Here is a 21,128-nt window from a genome sequence, read left to right on the forward strand (position 1 = left end):
ATTCAAACCACATCAAGCGGTTGTCACAGAAACCTTTTGAAAAGTAGGGTGATTCAAAATGAGGAAGACGCTGCTTTGAAAATCCTCCATCACTCTCCACCACTCTATTTCCCTGTCACATGTAAGCGAGTTTCCTTCATATTTTGATAATAAAAAACATAAGAAACCTCAGTGTTATCTACTATATTCAGATCTTAGGACAAAACACATTAGTCAGCCAGTATCAGGTGTATTTCAGGACTCTGAAAGCTGTTGCCATAGATACAGTTCCCAAGGAAACACAGACAGAAGCTGTGACAGGGGTCCTGCTCCATCTGTGGCTAATCCTCCGGGAGGCTGCGATAGCTGTGTAGGCTAACCTACCTCAGATGCTAGGGGATACTGCTGGAAATGGATTAGTTAAGTTATGGCAGTGAACCAGTAAGTACAGCCAGTGCCAGTCTGAGTTCCCTACTTGATGAAGGTAGCTACGAGCCTGGCTGCTCACTAACTTAGCTTGCCTCTGGCCCAGACATTCTAGCAAATTCAGGCATGCTAAAGCCTCTAGGCCTTTATGCCATGCTTGAGGGATGCTGTGAGGACACTTGCTAGCCTGATTGTCTACTTTCTCCTCTCCTCTCCTCTCCTCTCCTCTCTCCTGCCTTCTCTTTTCTTTTATCTCAGTCGGTGCCCAGCAACAGCCTGTTGTTTTCCATTCTGGAGTCATGGTCTATGCGTGTGTGTGTGTGCGTATGTGTGTGCGTGTGTGTGTATGTGTGTGTGCGCATGCATGTGTGTGTGCATGAGAAAGAGTAAGTGAGAGTGTGTGGGAGAGGTGGGTGCTGCAGTGTCTGGAAACAGCCTCAGGAGAAGATCTCTTTCCGGCACACACACACACACACACATGAACACATGTATAAACAACAAACTTACCAACAGATTCATGCATGTACTTTCACACACACACATGTGCACACATGCCAGAAGCATACCTGCTTGTACTACACTTCAGTGTGAATTGTTGTTACTGGGTGAACATCTCTCTTGTTTCCCTCTTGCTTCTCTCTCTCTTTCTCCTACACACATAGACACACACACACACACACTCACATACACACCTGAGCACATCTACATGCACACATACCTAAGAATACTTTTATCTTTTATCTGTCTAGCCAGTGCTAGAATTCAGTCCGTTCTTCTGTGGCCATCAGCTGTTTCCTACTTCGTCTCCTCCTCAACCTGCAACAGGCATCATTGCACATGTTTGTGTGTGCATGCATGTTTGAGGGTGTGTATATTTGAAGTGTGTGTGTGTGTGTGTGGGGGGGGGGGGTGCTCTATTATTCTATTGGCTGGCTGGAATGTAGGGGCGTGGCTTGTACCAGTAATGATATCTGACAGTGAGAGAGAGAGAGAGAGAGAGAGAGAGAGAGAGAGAGGCGTCGGGTTGCAGCTCCAATAAAAGACTGGAAAAGACAATTTGCTGAAAGACAGACAGAGAGAAAGAGAGAGAGGGACACAGAGATAGAGAGAAAGAGACAGAGGGTGAGGGGGGGATAGGATGAAAAAAGACTGGGTGGAAAAGAGAGACTGAATAATGTACTGATAGAGAGACGAGAAGAGAGAGTGAGACTTAGAGCGGCATCAGAGATGTAGGAGGGAGGGGAGGAGAAACAGAAGAGTTGCAGAATGATTCTTCCAACCATCCACCTACTTCAGATGCTCTCCTCCTCGCCTGCATCCTTCCACCTCCCTCCTTTCATCCATCCAGCCACCCATCCCTCCCTCCCCTATTCCCTCCATATTTAATGGGAGCACACACAGTGACAGAGGGGAGATTGACTGGTCATCTCCTAGGACTCAGAGAGAAGGAGGGAGGGAAAGAGGAAGAGGTGGGGTGGAGAAAGGCAGAGAGAAAGAGTGAACTCCCTTAAATAATCAATCCTCATATCCTGTCGTTGCCTGGCCCACGCTTCTCCTCACTCTGTCTTCTCTCTGAAGAGAGGAAAGAAAGGAGTTGAAGAGAGGAGATTTTGGACATTTTTAACAGAGATGGAGATGTTGGACATTTCTCCTGGCTAGAGAGAAGATGGGATGATGGACAAATGGATGGACAACAAAGGCAGACCGGCAGATGGATTGATGGGTGGACAGATGTACAAAGACCCTGACAGACGGACTGATGCTCCAAAACTGAGAGGACTCTGTCTACCTGCCCTGCACTTTCTATCTCCTCCTCCAGCTCCTCCTCCTCCTCCTCATCACTTGATCTGCCAGCTGCTCTCTTGTTCCTGAGGGAGCTAAAGAAGAAAAAAGGGAAAAGAAAGAGATTAATATAAGAAAACCGACAAGATGAAATTATCAACAATAGCAACATAATCTTTAGTTGAAACTGGTGACAGAGGGAAAGAGGGAAGAGCTGGACTCTGTATTTGACAGCAGCACCTTGAGAGCTTGAGAGACAGAGAGAGAGAGAGCGACAGAGGAGAGAAACTGGAGATGAAGCAGTGGAGAAGCGCTACAACATGAACTCTATCTTGTCTGTCTAAAGGAAGAGCAGACAGCAGAGACGATGAACTATATTTTCGGCAACAACACCTTGTACCCCCGCAGTGCGAGGGTGGGTGGGGCGTCCGGGGGTCAAGGGGCGGGGCTAGGAGTCAAACAGAAGCTGGGGCCCAAGCGGGGCTCCTCGGAAGAGCTGGCACCTCCCCACACCTCCTCCCCTTCCACCTCCTCTCCTGCCTCCTCCTCCCCCTCCACGTCCTCCTCTCGCTGGCAGCAGCTCCTTATGTTCTTCTCCAGGAGGAGTGCCTTCACAGACTGTATCACTGCTAGCCAGGTAACAACACACGTCACAGGCTGTGTGTGTGTGTGTGTTTGTGTGTGCTTTATGCTTGAGGAGTGGTAGGGGATCAGGGTGGGAAGCATGTAACTTAACCTGGGTTTTTGTTGTGGTGTGTGCGTGTGTGTGTCTGTGTGTGTGTGTGGTGTATGTGTATACGTGCATACATGAGACTGGTCATTATATTAGCAAACATTCTCGAGTTTCAGTTTCTTAGCCAAAAACAGGGGGGCAGTCAGGGGCGGCTGGAAGGATTTAGATTGAAGTTGAAGCAGCTTTCTATTTGTGTTTGAGATTTTTGATAATGTTGTCATGGAAATGAGCTCTGTCATAGTGTATGAGACCCAGAGAGCCAGTGTGTTGCCATGGTAAAGCCATCATTTAGCTGAGCAGTGGCATTAGCTACAAAGACGACACTGAAATCAAACTCTTACCATGGAAACAGAAGGTGTGTAACTCACGTGATGATAGGATTCTTTTATTACCTTAAGGTACAATGAGTGTTAGGAAATCAACAAATCTATGAATGTTTGTATGTAATGTGGATTTGTATCTGCTTTAAATAAAATACACAGGTTGCTTTACTGACTTAAGATGGGTTTTATAGTTCTGTGTTAAAAGGTTACTACATAGTCTACGCAGTTAGAAGCTGTGGCTACACCATAGTTGACATGTGCCTCCTCAAAAGTCTACTAGAACTACATGTCGAGGATACAGCATTAATGGAGATACTACATGGAGACCACAGGACCAGTGATTGGTCAGTTTAGGCTGCTTATTTTTTCTCCACCTTCAAGTCATTAATGCTGTATGTGAGCATTAAAAGTAAAGACAACATTAAAGAATTTCAAGTCAGACTCAGTAGTCTTTTTAGGAACGTGTAGTAAATACATTTCCACTAAAAGTAAATGAATGTAAACACAGGGATTGCACAGCAGCTTGCATAAATTGCCTAACTAATAACCAAAGCAGTTCAACAACCCACTAAGGATAAGGAAATATAGGAATGCTACTTACATTATGAGGATCATAACATGGGGTCCCTCTGATGTTGACAGATGATGCAGCCACTGTCTGCAGTAAACAGTTTTAAGTTGTCTTAAGCCTCTTGAAAGAGGCCTCTCTTTACCACGTCTGTAATATTGCAAAAATGATTCTGTGACCACAGTAATTACATTATGCAAATTTCAATAATGCATCAAAGTCCGCTCTTCTTAAATCCCAAGCACCTTTTCCAACCAGAAACCAAGCACACATTTTGTACACACAGAGAAATCTTCAAAATGACTTAAATTGCTTTAACGTAGGTTTGTTTGATGTGTAAGTGTGGTCTTCTAAACTTTTTAATGTGCATTAAAAATGCAGCTCAAATGCCCCTGGTAGAGTATTTGGGGTCTTGCTTATTAATATTAAAGATGCTGTGCCTTGCACTCTGCACCTCTGTGAGAAGAGCAGTTTTCTCTGAGGAGAAGCTGGTCTGAACTTGCAGACCATTAGGAAACTGCTGCTGTGAGCTGATGTGATCGGCCATTATTGGGTCCCACCCGAACTCCAACTGCTGATACTGGATTCCTCCTAAAAGTGTCTTCACCCCTCAGATAAAGCTTCAGCAAAATGTGTATTTGAGCTTACGGTTAAGAAAATTGCAGTAATCATTTGGTGACATACTTGGCTGATGCCCAGAGTTTGCTCTTGTGCTTGAGTTTGGACCTGTGAAAACTTTCAACCGGGGTTAAGTTAAAATGTATGTTCACACCCTGAGTACATGAGCACAAAAAAGCATCAAAAATATTCTTGTGACAATCTTAATAGTTACAGATAGGTAAGTACAGAGAGTATGTAACAGTACAGTTAAGAACATATATTTCATTAATTCACATTTTGACTGGTTTCATCAGATCTGTTTGAGAGAGGATTTTGTCTCTTAGTTTGAAAGAATCAGCATTTTTGACAATAGATCCTGCGACGGAACAAAACAACAGACTTCTTTGTGTGAATGATAGAAAGCCTGCTGATGTATTTTCCTGCTGTGCACATACAATTACACACTTTTTGGACTGCAGATGACAAATGCAGTAATGTCTCTATTGGATCCAAACCTGCATTATTGATCTGAATAGATGGGGCGCCACTCACATCGTTCAGCCTTGCAGCACTTTTACAGTTGTCTGCAGATTTACGGCTCAGCCCATGGAAAAAGTTAACTCCCCCCCCCCCCCCCCCCCCCCCCCCAAACCCCTTTGCAGTAATCATACTGCCCTGTGTTTTCCCAAGGTGTTGCCATATTCCTGTCCAAAGCACTTACTGCATGACTGATAGGCCATTACACTAATCACTCATGCACACACACAGCTGTTGGCCCCTGTTGATGGGAGAAAGAGAGGCTATTTTTTAACACTGTGATGGAAGTGGTTTGGATTTGCCGATTTTGAGCCTCATAGCACAAATCAACATTTCCTATTTCAAGCAGTGTGTGTATGTGGCTGTGTGTTTTTCTGTGTGTTTGTGTGTCTGTGTGTAAGAGTTCAGTCATGACCATATTAGATTTTGATGGTTGTAGTAAACACTGAGGAGGTGCATTGTTCACCTGTATACACACACACACACACACGCAGACATGCACACAAACAACCATTACTCATACTAATCAAAATATCTAGTCCATCTTGTTTGGACTCTCCAACCAGTCTCTAGAACAGAACTGAAGAAGCTTCTCAGATGAGAGGTGAAACGTCTTCAAGCTTCAAACAAGAGGTCCAGTTGCCTTCAATCAACCCTTCGGATACAGTGACCTGGATGAATGAGAACTTGCACAGACATAAAACAACTTGACATTTAGACATCTAGGAAATGTTAGAGTCCAGATATAGTGGTTTGTCTGACTGCCAGCATTTTATTGCAAAATCTCTTTCTTGCTGGCAGTAATGGTATTGATGCTGTGTGCTATTAGCCCTGTCTGTTTCTGTTTCAGGTTTTAGTTTATATATTTTGATAGTGACATTTTTAAGCAGCGGCTAATTGTAGTTAGATTGTCTCCCTTTAAAGTGAAGTGATTTTCTACCATCTCTTGCACAATGCAGAATTTATGTTGCCTCACGAACTGTGTTTTTGTCATATTGATGTGTATTAGATCTCATACGGTTTCCTCAACCTGAGATCATTAGTGTAAGTAATTACAGATAAAGGGTTAACCTCACTTTTTTCCTTTGTTTTTGTTGTGGACACTAACAGTGGCCTTCCCTCTCCCTTATAGCCCCCACCCTGTTTCTGTATAATTGATGAGTGGTAAAGCAGAGGTATGGGAAAGGGCACTAAAAGCCTTAAAGAGGTGTTTAGTGGTCTCAGGAAATGGAGGTAGAGATGGATGGACAGAGTGGGAGAGATGGGAGATAGAGAGAGATACTGAAGGAGAGAATTAGTGATTGATTAGGACTGTGAGAGAAATATGATAGCCTATTAGCTCAATGTAGGCAATGGGAGTATATCATGCACGTTACTCTCCTCGATAATAATGTATCCATCAACTTTAAGAGTGTGCATCAAGGCGGCTGACAGACTCATATTACATATCAGTTAATCAATCACTTTATTGGGATTGGTTTTGAGGTAAACTGTAATAATTCAGCAGATGTTGCGTAGATTAAGCATTAACAGTAAAGTAGTAAGTGAGACTGGTATTACTGCCTTCCATTTTCTTTTAACCTTACAATTGCATGCGACTTGAGACTAGATGTTCCCACTCAGCAAAACCTCAGAAAGGTTAAGAGAAGTGTAGTGAACTTCCTCCCTTCTATGGAAGATATTCCATACATCGGAGGGTTTGGCTTAGAGCCCTGCAGGTCACCTATGAATATCACAGCATATTTTGGTATTAGCATGTTTTGGTAGAAGGTTTACAGCAATGAGCAGTAATTTTTTTTTTTTTCTAGAATGAGGTCTGCATAAGTCTTTTATATATACTGGTCATTTTGAGATGGAAAACTTGTTGGAGACACGTCATTAACACTCAGTCAATACTGCGAAGTGCATTTGTACAGTAGAGTTCAACCTACTCTCCCCAACACAAACCTCGCTCCTGTAGAGAGCGGCTCATTATCCTTCTGCTGCCCAAGGAAACTTTCCACTCTCCAAGTGCCTCATGGGATACCACTGTGCATGTGTAGGCTTCTCTGGTTTTCACTCTTTCTTTAGATCTGTGTTTTCTTTTTTTTGGTGGTGGTATTATTGCAATGCGATGGGCAGCAAATTTAGCTGCACTGGTCTGGATCCATCTATACCTGTACACTATGAAACTTAATCACAGATTCTGCAGCATTACTTCTATAGATCATCTGTTGCTGAGTGGGCAGTATGTAATAAACCAGAGAGTTGTATTTTTGTGTCTTCGCACCATAACTGTGAAGTTTCACCTCCCACTGTCTTTGCTCACTCAGAAACTTTACATCATCGTCATGTAGAAGTGGAGCAATGCGGGAGTTAGAGAAAGGGAAGGAGCATGCATTTGCTATGGCCATACATTTATTTTACAAAAACGGCCAATTTTGGGACATGAACTGAAACAAAAGTCTGATAATTTCAAAAATCATGGAAAGATAAAGAGAGCCAAAGATGGATAAAACAAGAGAACAAGAAACCTTTCTTTTGTAGTACTGTCACATTGGTGTATCCTTCACCTTTCTGTGTCTATACACCACAGAACTGCACAGAATTGGTGCGTATCCCTGTTCTGCTATGCCTGTGCTGTGCTGATATCATTTGGGAATAAATACTAGAGCAACTTGAAGGTTAAAAGCAATGACTTGGAAACATTAACGTGTTCAGACTTGTTTGAAACCCTCAAGGCACCATGACTGATGTGTGTTGCTGTCTTTGGTTGATCCTGATCTTGTTCTGCAACACACGTAGTCTAAGAAAAACCCTCATGTTTTCTTTTAAATGAATCAGTTTATTTCCTAAAATTGAGTTAGAGAACAAGAAGTCCTGATACAAGAGGCTTCTATCTTTTCAATTAATGCTGATAGTATGGAGGTGACGTCAACAGTGGGAGGAGCTAGTGCAAATGTTTACAGCCTGGACCACCGTTGTCCATGGTAACCTCCTCTGATGCTGGCCAGCACTGCAGGCGGCATCAGCTGCTGTTATGGTGATGCTGCTATGCTGATCACTAAGCAGAGCATGGCATGTGTGTGTGTGTGTTTGTTTGTGTGTGTGAGTTAAGGAAAACAGTGGAGGATTGTGTATATAAACCTATATTATTAGTATACTCGCTCACTTGCTTGGTCGATCACTCACTCGTGTGCGCTCACACACAGGCAAATGCACACACACACACTCACACACACACACACATTGTATTGTAGCAGTGAGTAGTGCTTTAGATTTGTGGTGCTTGAGAGTATGTGAGGTGTTGCGTCACCTTCTGTGTGTGGGATGAGGCTTGCATATCGGCTCTCTCCCACACACACACACACACACACACACACACACACACACACACACTCTCACACAGACGTCTCCACACAGACACACTCTCTCCTACCTCTCCAGCAGTCTCCTACCTCCAGCCTGTTCTTCGTCTATGCTGATATAATCAACACAGATTAGCAGACCACGAGCAATCACTTAATATGACCACTAACTAATGAGGCTGAACACAACATAATGGCAGCTCTATCTATCTTCCTGTAATTAAAACTGAATGGTTTAACACTACTGAAGGCTTGACCCACTCACTGCTCACCACATGAAAACTTCATAACGGGATGTAAATGATGATGATGATGGGAATCAAAAACTTTGCATTTCCATATCTTTGCTCCTTCTGAGAGTCAGGTTTTTATCTCACAGCAATATTGCCTGCTGGTGTGATATTGCCAGGCAGAGACATAGTAGTACCGTTTGTAATGCAGTCACACATGGTTGTGTTACTGGAAATGACAGGACCATTACAATAGAATTTGTAAAGCACAGATTTTAATTGGAAAATTTATTGTTACCCAGAGAATACAAGTCAGCCGTGGAGCTTTGTTGCTTCTAAGTGATACTGTCCCTCTTTAATTGTAATTGTTGTGCCTCCTTGTAGGCCAATCAGTGTGCTTCTTGATTAAAATTAAAGTTTAATGGAATTAAAATCTGTGACATCCTATGATACAAATGAACCTCAGCACCATCAGTGGTGCAATGAGTAAGGAGTCTGCCATAAGAAAGGTTTATAACAGACGCACCAGGACAAGTTGTGCCATCTTCACTATTGGATTTTAAATCTTGCATTGAAGCAACAAAACTATAATTGGTTTAAATGTGTTAGGACATCTGAACAATGTGCTGGTTCCTCAAGGTTTTAAAAAAACACATCAGAACAGCATGACTCACTAAGATTTGCTCAGACTTGAGGCTTAAATTTGACTTGTGGTGGAGCAAATTTCCTTGTTTGCAGTTAATAAGGAATTTAGAGCTGAAACAGTTTGTAGACTGATCAGTCAGTTGTCAGCATTTGTTGTTGCCCACTTCTTAAATGTTCAGATTTGATGCTTTTCTTTGTCATAACAAACAATTTTGTCATAGTTAACTTAATGTTTTTGGGTTTTGGTGTTGTTTGGGTAAAAGAAGGGATTTTAATATGTCACTTTGGACTCTGCAAAATTATATTGAGCGTTTTTCACTGCTTTCTGAGGAATTTTGAACAAAACAGTTACTCAGTATCTGCATTGCCTGTGTTTCCTGTGATTTGAGCCTGCGGACAACCTATTGCTGTAATAAATTACAGAAAGGATGGAGGACTGATGAACAGCCACTGCACTTTGTAAATAGATACTGCAGTGTTGGAAGTTAGCCTGTATAGTTTTAAATCACTGGTGTGTCGCAGCAGTGGCTGCAGCTCCTTGATCTATGCCTGGAATGGATAGATAGCGGCATCTCAGGACTCTGAAAACAGTTTCTAATTAAGTCATGGAGGAAGAGATCTCGATGTAGGCAGACACAGTAGACACCTAGATAGAGAGGGGAAGAGACAGAGTGGCACACACATCTGTAACACACACTGAGACCGTATCCTTAACGGAGAATGCCATTACAGCAGAATTAGTTCACTTTGATTCTTTGGCACACTGTCAGGGCGAGGCACAGCCAGTCTACCCAACAGGGCACAAGCTAGGGTTTCACCAGAAAGCATGAAACTCAAAGGGTGACATGGATAGATGGGAAAAGAGAGCATATTGTAGTCTGAACACCATGATGAATGAGGCACTCAGTTACTGTTGAACTGTGTGCTCTGACCTGAGGAAGTGATCCTACCCAACAGCCCCACAAGTAGGATCTCTTCCACAGGTCAACAGTTAGTATGAGAGGAGGAGGTTCACCTGAGATCTGCTCTACAGTGTAGAAGACTTACCTCTACTGCTGCTGACCCAACTGCTAGCTCTCAAATTCCATTACTGAATATAATAGCCCTGCATATGGTATTTGGAATAATGAGTGATGATATTGGATTGTACTTCATTGCACATTAAAGCAAACAAATGCTACTTTCAGAGATGTGCTCTTTGTTTTTAGTCTGTGCTACAGAGCTAAAACTACATCTATCTTATCACTTTAAATCATAAAGGGGGGAACAACACAAAATATCCCAAATTGGTGATGAGCTTTAGCACAAAATAATCTTTCAGGGCTTTCAGACAAACGTCTTGCACACCAAAAAGTTGCATAAGATAGAAAAATCTTTTCTGAAGAAACCCAGAAATCCCACAGAATGTCGCTCACTTACTCACTCAGTTTACAACATTTTGGTCAACAGGCCTTCACCAGATAAAATAATTTCATAAAGTGAGTACAGCAGTGTTCTTGGGTTTCATTGTATAATAGGCAGTAAATCCATCCCTTTGATTCTCTGTCTCTTCAGTTTGCCTACACAGACTGCAAACACTCATCAGTTTTTATTCTGCTCTTACATGGAAGTTGAAAAGGCTTTTGCAGTTACTGAATATTGTGTTAGGTTTTTCGCATAGTAGGTTCAACATTCCACTTCACAGTCAGTGCTACTGTGTATTTTGTGGGACAGGTAGCCCTTGCAGGTCTTCAACAAGCCTTGGGCCGTCGTTTAGTTGGACAGACTGTATGAAGTTACAGCTTTATTTACAAGAATCAAGAACACGATATATCTCTCCACTGAGATGCTGTGGATTCCTTATATGGTATTACCCCAGAGTGTTTCAGTGACAGACCTGTATGGACACTGGTATACTTTTTTTTTCTTACAAGAAGAAGTGACGAATGAACTCATTTAAATGATGCTTTGAATGTGAGTGACTCTGCAGCCCTAAGTGTCCCTTAACTTATTTCCCCAGCATTTGTCAGCCATCCAGACACACGACTCCAAGATGAGGCTCTTGTTCCTTTCTCTGTATGCTTAAGAAGGCAATTATTAGTTAACGTATTAGCTTTAACAGCTTGATGCAGTGATGGTACTTCAGTGCTGTGTTCCTTTGTTTTAGAAATGTTTTCTCCTCACATTACATCATCTGGCTCCTGAAGTAAAATCCAAGCATCTATTCATCATGAAACATAGAGTATGAATTAGTGCAGCATTAATTTAAATGCTAATGATCCCAATCCACATAATTTTCAGTCCTTTTGGCCTTAAAAGTTTAGTTGTGTAATGACGCTGCCTTTCGCACCACATCATAACCTCCCGACCCAACCCCAAAACAAATCCCATCTCTAATCATGACAGACTCTAATTTAATACTGATTTATTCTGCCATGTTGTGTGTGGCTGCTGGTGTGATATATGATAATGAAGAGCTCAGTCTGTAACCTCACATGTCTAATCACCCACCGGATCCATGGAGACCACAGCTCTGCCGTGTCGAGATGCATTCTTTTCATATCCTTTACCTTCCATGATATCAGGGTATCCACAGCCATTATGCAGTTGTGTGACAGAAAATTAATTATTTTGAAAATTGTTTAATAATTTGAGATATTTTGTAAGCAGAAATGCCAAATATTCACTGATTCCAGCATCTTGATTGTGAGGACTGGATGCTTTTTGTTGTCATATGTTATAACAAACTGACACAGTTACACTGGCATATACACAACATTTAACATCAGTACTTAAAATAGCATCATGCTGGAGTGTAAATTTGCAAAACCTTGCCGTCAGTGCTAAAATTAATCAAAGTGATGCTAAGATGAAACCAACCAATCAGGTACTCTGATATGGTTTGTTTGAATCGTGATATCTTTTATATGCATTATATGCTGCATGTGTAATTATGTAGCATTATTATTTAAGCTAATTTAAACTGGATTCAACCCCCTGACTGCTGTGTGCTTGTATTTCCACCACCATTTTTATCTAAGAGTTAAGAGTTTTATCTAGACATTGATTTGATATAGAGTGCTGCAGTATCTTTGTATGATATCATACATGCTGTCAACCACTGCTGTCAGTATCAGACAGCAGCTCATGATCAAGGAGCAGTGCTGGTGAGCATCATTTCTGTGTACAGTACTTTTTAGTCTCCCATCAGTGCTTCATCTGTCTGTGGAGTCAGAGCCCCCCTGCTGGTGACATCCAGTATCACAACCCTGTCTCCCTGCAGATAGTGGATTTGGAAAATCCTTATAATTAAGTTTTGCTGAACGTTTTACACAAGTCTTTCCAGGAAATCATTAGAGGCCCTGGCCAAGATATTTTTCCTGTTATGTCAGACATAATCATACTGCAGTTTTTGAGTTAAAATACTGAGGAGGTTAGAGATAAGAAGTAAAAAATAATCTGAACGGAGGAAAGCATGGGGGCAGCAACAAAAGTTAGAGCAGTGAAAAGTGTGTTGTCTGACAGGATATGAATAAATGTAATTGTGGATGGCTTTTTCTCTTGATACCTTTTTCTGTTAAGCAAGGCATTTAGGCAACAGCAGGAGAGCAGTGGTGGCCTTTTTGGTGGGGGTGGCACTCCTTCACTTTTTATTAGAAAAAAGTCTAAATTTTATATTTTGAGCCTTCTCAGCAGCGGCCCACACTCTGAGTCAGACTGACCAGTAAAGAGTAAAATGTGTGTGTGTTCCATAAACTAATTAATATATCAGTTACACTAATTAAATGGACGAGAAAAGGTCTTGATGCTTGATAAATGAGGATGTTTTTGTCATGGATTTTTAAACTTCAGTCGGGTCAGTCTGACACAGAACATAAAACGAGGATTCAAATGAGCAAAGCATTTTACAGAACTCAACTAATTATTGCTTTTATTAATGTGTTATTGTGTATTGTGTAATAATTCTTTTCAGAGCCATGTCAAAAGGAAATGAGGGTAGGAGCTTGATATGGTGTGGGCACACTGACTCAGAAGAACAAAATCTGAGGGTAATGTTTCAAGTTTGTTGCTCCTCTGGTGTGAGGGTAGTTATCATACCAGGAATCAGAAATTAGATGACATATAGTTCTTATTTTCCTGACAAGAGAGGGGTATTTTAAACTCCTCTAAAACTCAAATCCTAAGCCTAACCCTCCAGGGCAGCTTTGTTCATTTTAGATGCCTCATTCCCTATCCTCGTTTCTATCTCTGTCTTCAACCACCCTCCATCCCATCCCTGCATTTTCATTTCTCAGCAGCCCCCACCCCTGCCTACCCCACCCTCTAGCACTGTATTAGTCCTGGCTTCATTTAGCGCTGTGATGCTAACAGCCTATTCTCCTTGCTCATCCCCTCCTGTCTGAGCAGTTAGCCTGCAGCGCTAGCAGCACTTTACACAGGGAACACACACACAAACACACCCGCTAACACACTGGGCGGCTATAACAGGCTTTCTCTCAACCACCCTCACCCTCTCTTCATCTCTTTGTGCTCTCCACATGGGTGCTGCTTTTTATTGTAGCTCATCTGTCTATCTGCCTCTCTCACTCTCTCTTGTCAGGTTGGTTTGGGGCGAGCTGTGGCATATATTAGCTGACATTATAAAGGACCTCATAGCCATAACCGGATAGGTACATGTGTGTGTGTGCATCTCTCCAGCTCTGTGTACAAAGCAATGGAAGCTCCTGGTCTTTCCTAAATACCAGCTGCAAGCAGCCAGAGGCTATAATTAATCTGATATGAAAAATATTGACCATTTCCTGGTTACTGTGTACATGTAAACCTGATATCAGTGGGGTTTTTTTAGTCATTTTTTCTGCATATATTTAAATATAAACTGAATTACTGAGTAATTGGGGTATGGTGTTTATGCAAATACCAATGACTTTAATAATGTCACAATTTGATGGAAATTATTTGATTCTCTCACAGCTTCATCCAGCAGTAAGAATGATAACGGTGTAATCTGTCTGCAGCTGAAACAACGAATCAGTGCCGTTCATCCGAAAAAAATTATCTACAGCTATTTAAGTAACCAATAATCATTTGAGTTTGATTGGTTCCAGATTTGATTAATTGGTTCTAAGAGGTCCAATCAGGCAAAATAATGAAAATCATCTGTGGGTGTATGAGGTGTATAGGGTCTTTAACAACATTTGCATGACTAGAAATTGTATGAAATTAATGAAATTCAAAATTGTAGTTTAAAATTAACATTTAATCCATGTCTTGTCAGAGTATGAATTTAAAAAGACTTCAAAAAATCAGAACAAGAATTTGGTGACAACTTTTTGTACCATTTTAAATACTCATTGACACAAAACACAGTTCAGCTTGCAAAGTGCTGAGGTTCCAAACACAGCCCCAGTCAACCACAGCATGGTTGGAATAGCACCATTCAGACCAAAAGATCAAAGAAAATAGTACTTTTCTACCTATATTTCTGGAGTAGATACATTTTCAACATTTAAGAAAAACTGTTATTTGCCATACTGCAACTTCTGTGCTTCTGACAGTTCTGGACTTAAGTGGATTTGTATCTTCCCTGGTCATCATGACCTCTGGATTATACCTGGAGCCTCTGTTTGTGTGCATGTACATGTTAGAGACTGAAGACATAGAGAAGTAATGGGTAAACACATCAAGATGCACACAGACACTTTCTCACAAGGAAGTAGGCCAAATCATAGAGACACACGTACAAACTTGCAGCAGGCATTTCATAGACTGTATTTCAGCTGACCCGGCCTGCCTTGTGATGCTTTAAAAGAACAAGACAAAGGTTGATGGAAGGGACTGGCCTCCACCAATCACAGCTCTCTGTTCATTGTACACACACAGACACACACACTCACACACTGACCGAGCTCTGAGAGCTGTATCACTGTCCCTGGTTGCCTATCGATTAGTCATGCCTGGCTGCTGTCATGTGCAGGAGTCCAGGGAAGTCCCTAATTGGTTGGTCCGGGAAAGAGAGAGACACAGAGAGGGATAGAGAGAGAGAGAGTTAGAGAGAGAGAGAGGGGGACAGTCACTGAAAGGAGGAGGCAGCATAGAAAGATGAGAGAGGCTGGGAATTGACAGAGAATTGTGCATAGAGATGTGTTCTAATATTAAATCAACAGAAAGACTAAAAAAGACAAGATGAAAGAAGGAAGACAAAGAAAAGCAAATTTAACTCTGACTTGGACGTCTTCTGAACTTGAATCTTTAAACGTCAAACAAAGGAATCTAATCTGAGTTCAGGTACTGTTTTACACTCTCTACTTTTGGGACACGTGAATCAAACTGCATCGTCTATGGAGCAACTAACATTTGAGCTTCAAAGGTGGAGCGTGTGACAACACAGGTGGATAATATGATGGATAATACTGCGAGTGACTGACCACTGGAATGGAGCAAAATTGCAAAATGACAAAAAGAAATTTTGCACTGGAGTGCATGAACTGACTGGCATCCTCTACAGAAACAGAGACATCCTGAGTGAAACCAGGACTGAAAGGAGGCTCAACCTGTCCCAGTGGTGGCTTCGTCTTGGGCCCAAACCTTGTATTTTACTACTGACCCTGTAACCCTGAGTGAGAGGGTCAGTGTGTTCCTAAGGGGAGAAAAGCGACAAAGAGTGTTAAATGTGATGCCCCATGTGTGTCACTAAAGGAAGATGCTTTGCTTTTCAGGTCTAGCAGATGCCCTAATCCATGATGGAGAAGAAATGCAAATGATGCATACAAAGGAGGGATTGTATTTTAAGTATCTGGTGATCTTAACATGCTGAGACACTCTGGTATACGGCAAAGAGAGCAACTTTGTACTGGACGTAGTAGAGGATTGGTTGTTCTGGAGAAGCATGACCTACATTATTCGGACACAAGTGATTGTGAGGAGCTACTTCTTTATGTCATCTCTGTAAAGGAGACAGTGTGGTGAGAGTGAGATAAAAAGATAAAGAAGACAGGAGGACATCTTTGTGACTTTTTCTAAACCTCTGTCGCTATGACCACTTATTTCCACAGCCATGAGTTCTGTTGTAGCCCCAAGAAGCCCAGTAGTGGCTCCACTAAGGGGAAATCTGGCAAAGGAAAGGCCAAATCTGGCAAGAACCTCTCTCACTCGAAGCATAACCAGAATTTACTGCAAATACAGACACCAAATCACCAACCTTCACCTCTGCACTCTCCAAAGCACCATCCCCATTCGCCGAATCAAGGTTGCCATTCACCAAAACATCTTCTTCCTTCTCCCTCTCCAAGCTACTACCACATAGCGCCAACGTCTTCAAGTCATCAACTAGCTCCACCATCACCAACGTACCAGCTGGCTCCACAATCGCCAAATCACCTGCTGCACTCGCCAAGCGTCCACCAGCTTCACCTATCGCCAAGTCATCATCAGCTGCAGCATCATTCTCAAAACCATCAACAAGCCCATCCTCCAGCTTCACCCAGCCACCTGCTTTCTTCGCATTCGACACATCAACTCTACCACCATCAGCAGCAGCAAATGCAGGTCCATTCACCCAGTCACCACTCGTTGTACCAGCAGTATCAGCACCACCACCACCACCACTACCCTCCTCCTCTTCCTCATGCCTCCCAGTCGCTGTCTATCCACCCTTTTCACTCGCCGCAACTCCCTTTGTGTTCTGGACTGGGCGGATATGGTTGGAGCACACTGCCAACCAACTTGGCCACCCGGGGTTCCCGAGGGAAGTTCCCCAACCTGAGGGACAGCGTGAAGAAGAGTCCCACAAAGAGCAAAGCCAAGGGCAAGGCTGGGAGCAGGCCGTGGCCCAATGACACGTATATCTGGACAGCACACCCAGTAGAAACTCCTCCACATGTACCGCTCATACACCACTTTTCACAAATACAGGCCCATGTGCAGGTAGGTTTGATGAACAGATAGTGGGTGGGTGGTTGTATACAGTTCATTGTTCTCTTTAAGCCACTGATCAAAGGAGAGGAAACTTTCACATTACATTGTTGATTTTATTTTATTGTTGCTATTATTTAGTAAACCGTGCTGCGGGATTGTTGACACATCTCGCAGCTTGGTTTTTATGGTAATTAACCCAGTTAATTATCAGTTGAGGTTAAATGTGTAAATATTAAGTACAAAACACAATTTTCTTAGCATGCTTTTATTTTTCTTACCTTACCTGCCTTTTTCTTACTTACCAGTGAAATACAAAAAGATAATTAATTTGGCTAAGTCTTTGTATTTCCGACAATCATAACATCTGGATGAATTTAAAAAAAAAAAAAGAAAGAAAAACCCTATCAGGAAACAAACAAGACAAGTTATGCAGTCAAATTGATTGTGTACTCCACTAATGTTCAAAGTACAAAGTACTCTTGGAATCAATACATGACAAGATATATTAGATGGTAAAGGAATGATGGGACAGAGAGGGAAATGAAGGAATGTAATTGGTGACCCCTGTCTCCATCAAACGCACAGTATCACCCTGTGATACTGAGTCTACATAGTACACTAGCTGCTGTCAGCAAAACCCACTTGTACAAACAAACTGCCTTAAGTGCTTCACGGCTTTTTCCAAAACCAGGGCTCGGAGCTGTTGACCAAATTGCTCCCTTTTTCTGTAAATCTGGGAAATACAGGAAACTAATGGATCAAGCAGGATTGTGGGTAAATGGGAAGTTTACCAAAATAACTCATCACACAACAAAGCCTGCAGTTGATTAAAACGTCACAGAATTATGACAATAGCAGGGTAAGAGTGCTTATGGTCAATTACAGCTTCATCACAAGGATATGATCAAAAGAGCATAGCCATCCATGTGTAACAGGACTTGTATATTATATAAACTGTACTATGGTGACCTTAGGAGAAAAATACAGCGTGCCAGCTGCCTGTTAGCCATTGTTAGGGCAGTTCTTGTTCTGTGCATCTGTTGTAGATGCAGTGATTAGATATAGCAGGTAGTGATAGTTTGATTAGCGTGATTGGCTGTTCTGCTTTGATTAGAGTCACACTTCATCTGATTAGCTCATTAGCCAAATGAAGTTTCATTACACATTAGGAAGACAGAGTGGGTAGTGATATTAGGAGTGGAGTGTGTGTGTGTGTGTGTGTGCGTGCGTGCGTGCGTGCGTGCGTGTGTGTGTGAGTGAATGTGTGCATCAGTCTTCACCACTCAATAATAACTCTTCTGTGCTATAAATAAAATCTGAAGTAGCGGTGTGAAGGAAGTAAGGTCAGATGTTAGAGAAACAAACCTTTGAATTAAGATTTCAAATGTTCTTGCTGCAATCAGTCAGTCGCCATTGTGTCCAATTCGGTTTGTGACTTTTCCTTTCTTTTTTCTTCTCTTGGGCCTTAAATGTGTTTGTATATCATTGTATGTGTGAGGGTGTGCATGGAATAACATGGTACATTGCACTGATTGATTGTTTAACTAATTACTGCTCTGCATCATTACATGTTGTGGGATTCTTGATTTCTGTTTATCCAATCCCAATTCATCTGCTAATTGGTAATTGAACAATTATGATGATGGTGTAGAAGCTCAACACAGCACCCTGCACTGACAGAGGATCATTCTAAACACAATACACACATACACACTTCTAAATAACTATCCCTCATACTGTAGTATGAGATATTACTAATGTGCTTGTCTGTCCATGTGTCTCTTTGTCTGATAAAACAAACAGGGATAGTCTGGATCTCTTTCTAAGCTGTGCTGTGCTGGACTCAACCGGGCTATAATGCCATGATAACACAGCTGTAACAGTATTGCATTATGTAACAACTAACAATCAAATGCATAGAGCAACAAGGCACTGTCTGGATATGGATGATGTGTATGTTTGTGTATTTGTGTGAGAGAGTTCTTTTGCATTTATATTTCCATGTTTGTTCCTTTGGACTTTTCATATGACACAACCCCGTACACACATACGCACTCACTCACTCACACACACACACACACATTGATGTTATATAAGCATGCAGTCTGGCATGGCGTGTCAATGGAATCACCAGCTGACCAACCAACTGGATTTATCGCTCTGTGAATGACACACAGACACAAACACACACACACACACACACACACACACACACACACACACACACACACACACACACACACACACACACACACACAGATGTTTAACTGCTGTATATGCTGCTGTTACAGTGATGAAAGAGTCACATAGGGTTGAGGCAAGGCTGTGGACTGGCAAGTGTGAGGTAATGACAGACAAATTAGATTCAGGCAGGTAGTTGTTTAGGTAAAATCAGTCAGCATAAGATGTTAATGGCTTCACACTGAGGATTCAGTCAATGTTACTTTTTTTTTAGATAAACCAAATGAAGTATGACAGGAGAAGTTCTGCAAGGAAGGAGATGGTTTCAGAGGCTATAGAATTGTACAGTAAATGCATGATGTTTGGTATCCAGTGCATTTAATGCTGTTTACCTTCCAAACTAAATTTGTTTTGTATCAACTAAATGTCCAGTTAACAGAGTGGAGACTTGACTGGTTATCTTTGTCAATATATGAGTAGACATAGCTCATCAAAATACCCAGTGATTTCTTCAATAAAGCAGTGTCTGCCTGTGAGCTGATATATGCCTACGTTCCAACATTGTAATATTTAAAGCTCTCACAGCACACCACAACACCATCAAGGTTAAAGGTTCAGTTAAGGCCTATTCTACTGAAAGCACATGACATGAACGTGTGGTATGGTCATGTTTTGGGTTTTTTTTTTTTTTTTTTTTTTTTTTTTTTTGGTTTTAGCTGAGTTGTGTAAACTTCCGAATATTTGTGATCATAATTTCTATATAGAGTGTAATTACACAGCGACCATATTTACCTTCCATTTGTTTTCTCTTTCTTCCCTTCATTTACATGAATACACACACACACACACACACACACCCTAACAGCTGCAACTGTCAGCATGTCCTTACTGTTTCCTCAATATCCATGAACAGTGCTATATCCCCTTTATCTCTTTCATTCACTCTTTCTCTCAGCCTTCCTCCACGTCTGTTCTCATTGTTGTTGTTTTTTTTTGGGGGGGGGGGGGGGGGGGGCTGTTTGCATCTGTCTGCACCCTCTGCTCCTTGTTGTGTTGTGTTGATGAGCAGGCAGATTTGACTCCTCCCACCATATTTATAATCCCTCTGATCCCCCCCTCCACCCTCTTTTCTGTTCCCCTGTGGGATCAAGCATCCAGTCAGTTTGACTGACAGACAGTTGGACATGTGGTAGAGAGAGAGAGACATGGACTGGGATAATATATGTATGTGTGTGTGTGTGAGAGAGAGAGAGAGAGAGAGAGAGAGAGAGAGAGAGAGAGAGAGAGAGAGAGAGAGAGAGAGAGAGAGAGAAGATAGCGGAGTGGAAAGGGGGGTTGAGAGAGGTTGAGATTAGTGTAGAGGGATAGATGCTATTGCTGCTCTGTTGCGTACTGATGCTCTGAGGTCTTGGTGGACTGTCCATTTGGTTGGCAAGATTGTTTGATGCTTGTTTAGTTGGTTGGTTTGTGAACATTTTTGGCTGGAGCCAAAAAAGCTGGAGCTTCAGATTATCTTACACGGACTGGCTTGCTCCTTCCTGGTTTGTTTACTAGAGCTGCAGATGCTGGACTGACAAGCGCTATTTTCTGTGGAGAAAGTTAGAGGAGACAGGGGGAACAAGTGGAGGCAGGAGGTAAACGTGTAGGACGATTAGATGGGGGCTGATACTCCCCTTGGAAATACAGGGAGGAACTGACACCTTGTGGCTATTTATTAGCTAGTGTGAGGTTTGTCATTTGCTGTGCTGGCGTAGCAAGGAAGAGGAAAGATAATGTCAGTCATCTGCTGCTGCTCTAACCACTAGGACTGGACTCTAGAGGGAGGCCAGGGAGGAAGAGGAGACTGAGCTCAGAGAAGAACAACTTGGGGGGGAAGGGTGAGGG

At 42.1% G+C, this 21,128-nt stretch overlaps 1 protein-coding gene across 3 annotated transcripts in view; it reads left to right on the top strand.

Annotated features, from left to right (window-relative positions):
* Nucleotides 1–21,128, top strand: part of LOC121183214 (discs large homolog 1-like protein) — a 96,231-nt gene that overhangs the window by 35,858 nt on the left and 39,245 nt on the right. Inside the window, exon 1 of one of the 3 annotated variants that reach the window (XM_041040173.1) lies at nucleotides 2,721–2,824. The exons of the other annotated variants lie outside the window; for them this stretch is intronic. Coding sequence (XP_040896107.1) covers nucleotides 2,774–2,824 — 51 coding nt within the window. The 5' untranslated portion in view covers nucleotides 2,721–2,773. Of the gene's footprint in view, nucleotides 1–2,720; nucleotides 2,825–21,128 lie in introns of those variants that run through there. 3 annotated transcript variants of the gene reach the window in all.

This window comes from Toxotes jaculatrix, chromosome 6, assembly GCF_017976425.1.
Source record: "Toxotes jaculatrix isolate fToxJac2 chromosome 6, fToxJac2.pri, whole genome shotgun sequence".
In the NCBI taxonomy this organism is placed as follows: domain Eukaryota; kingdom Metazoa; phylum Chordata; class Actinopteri; family Toxotidae; genus Toxotes; species Toxotes jaculatrix.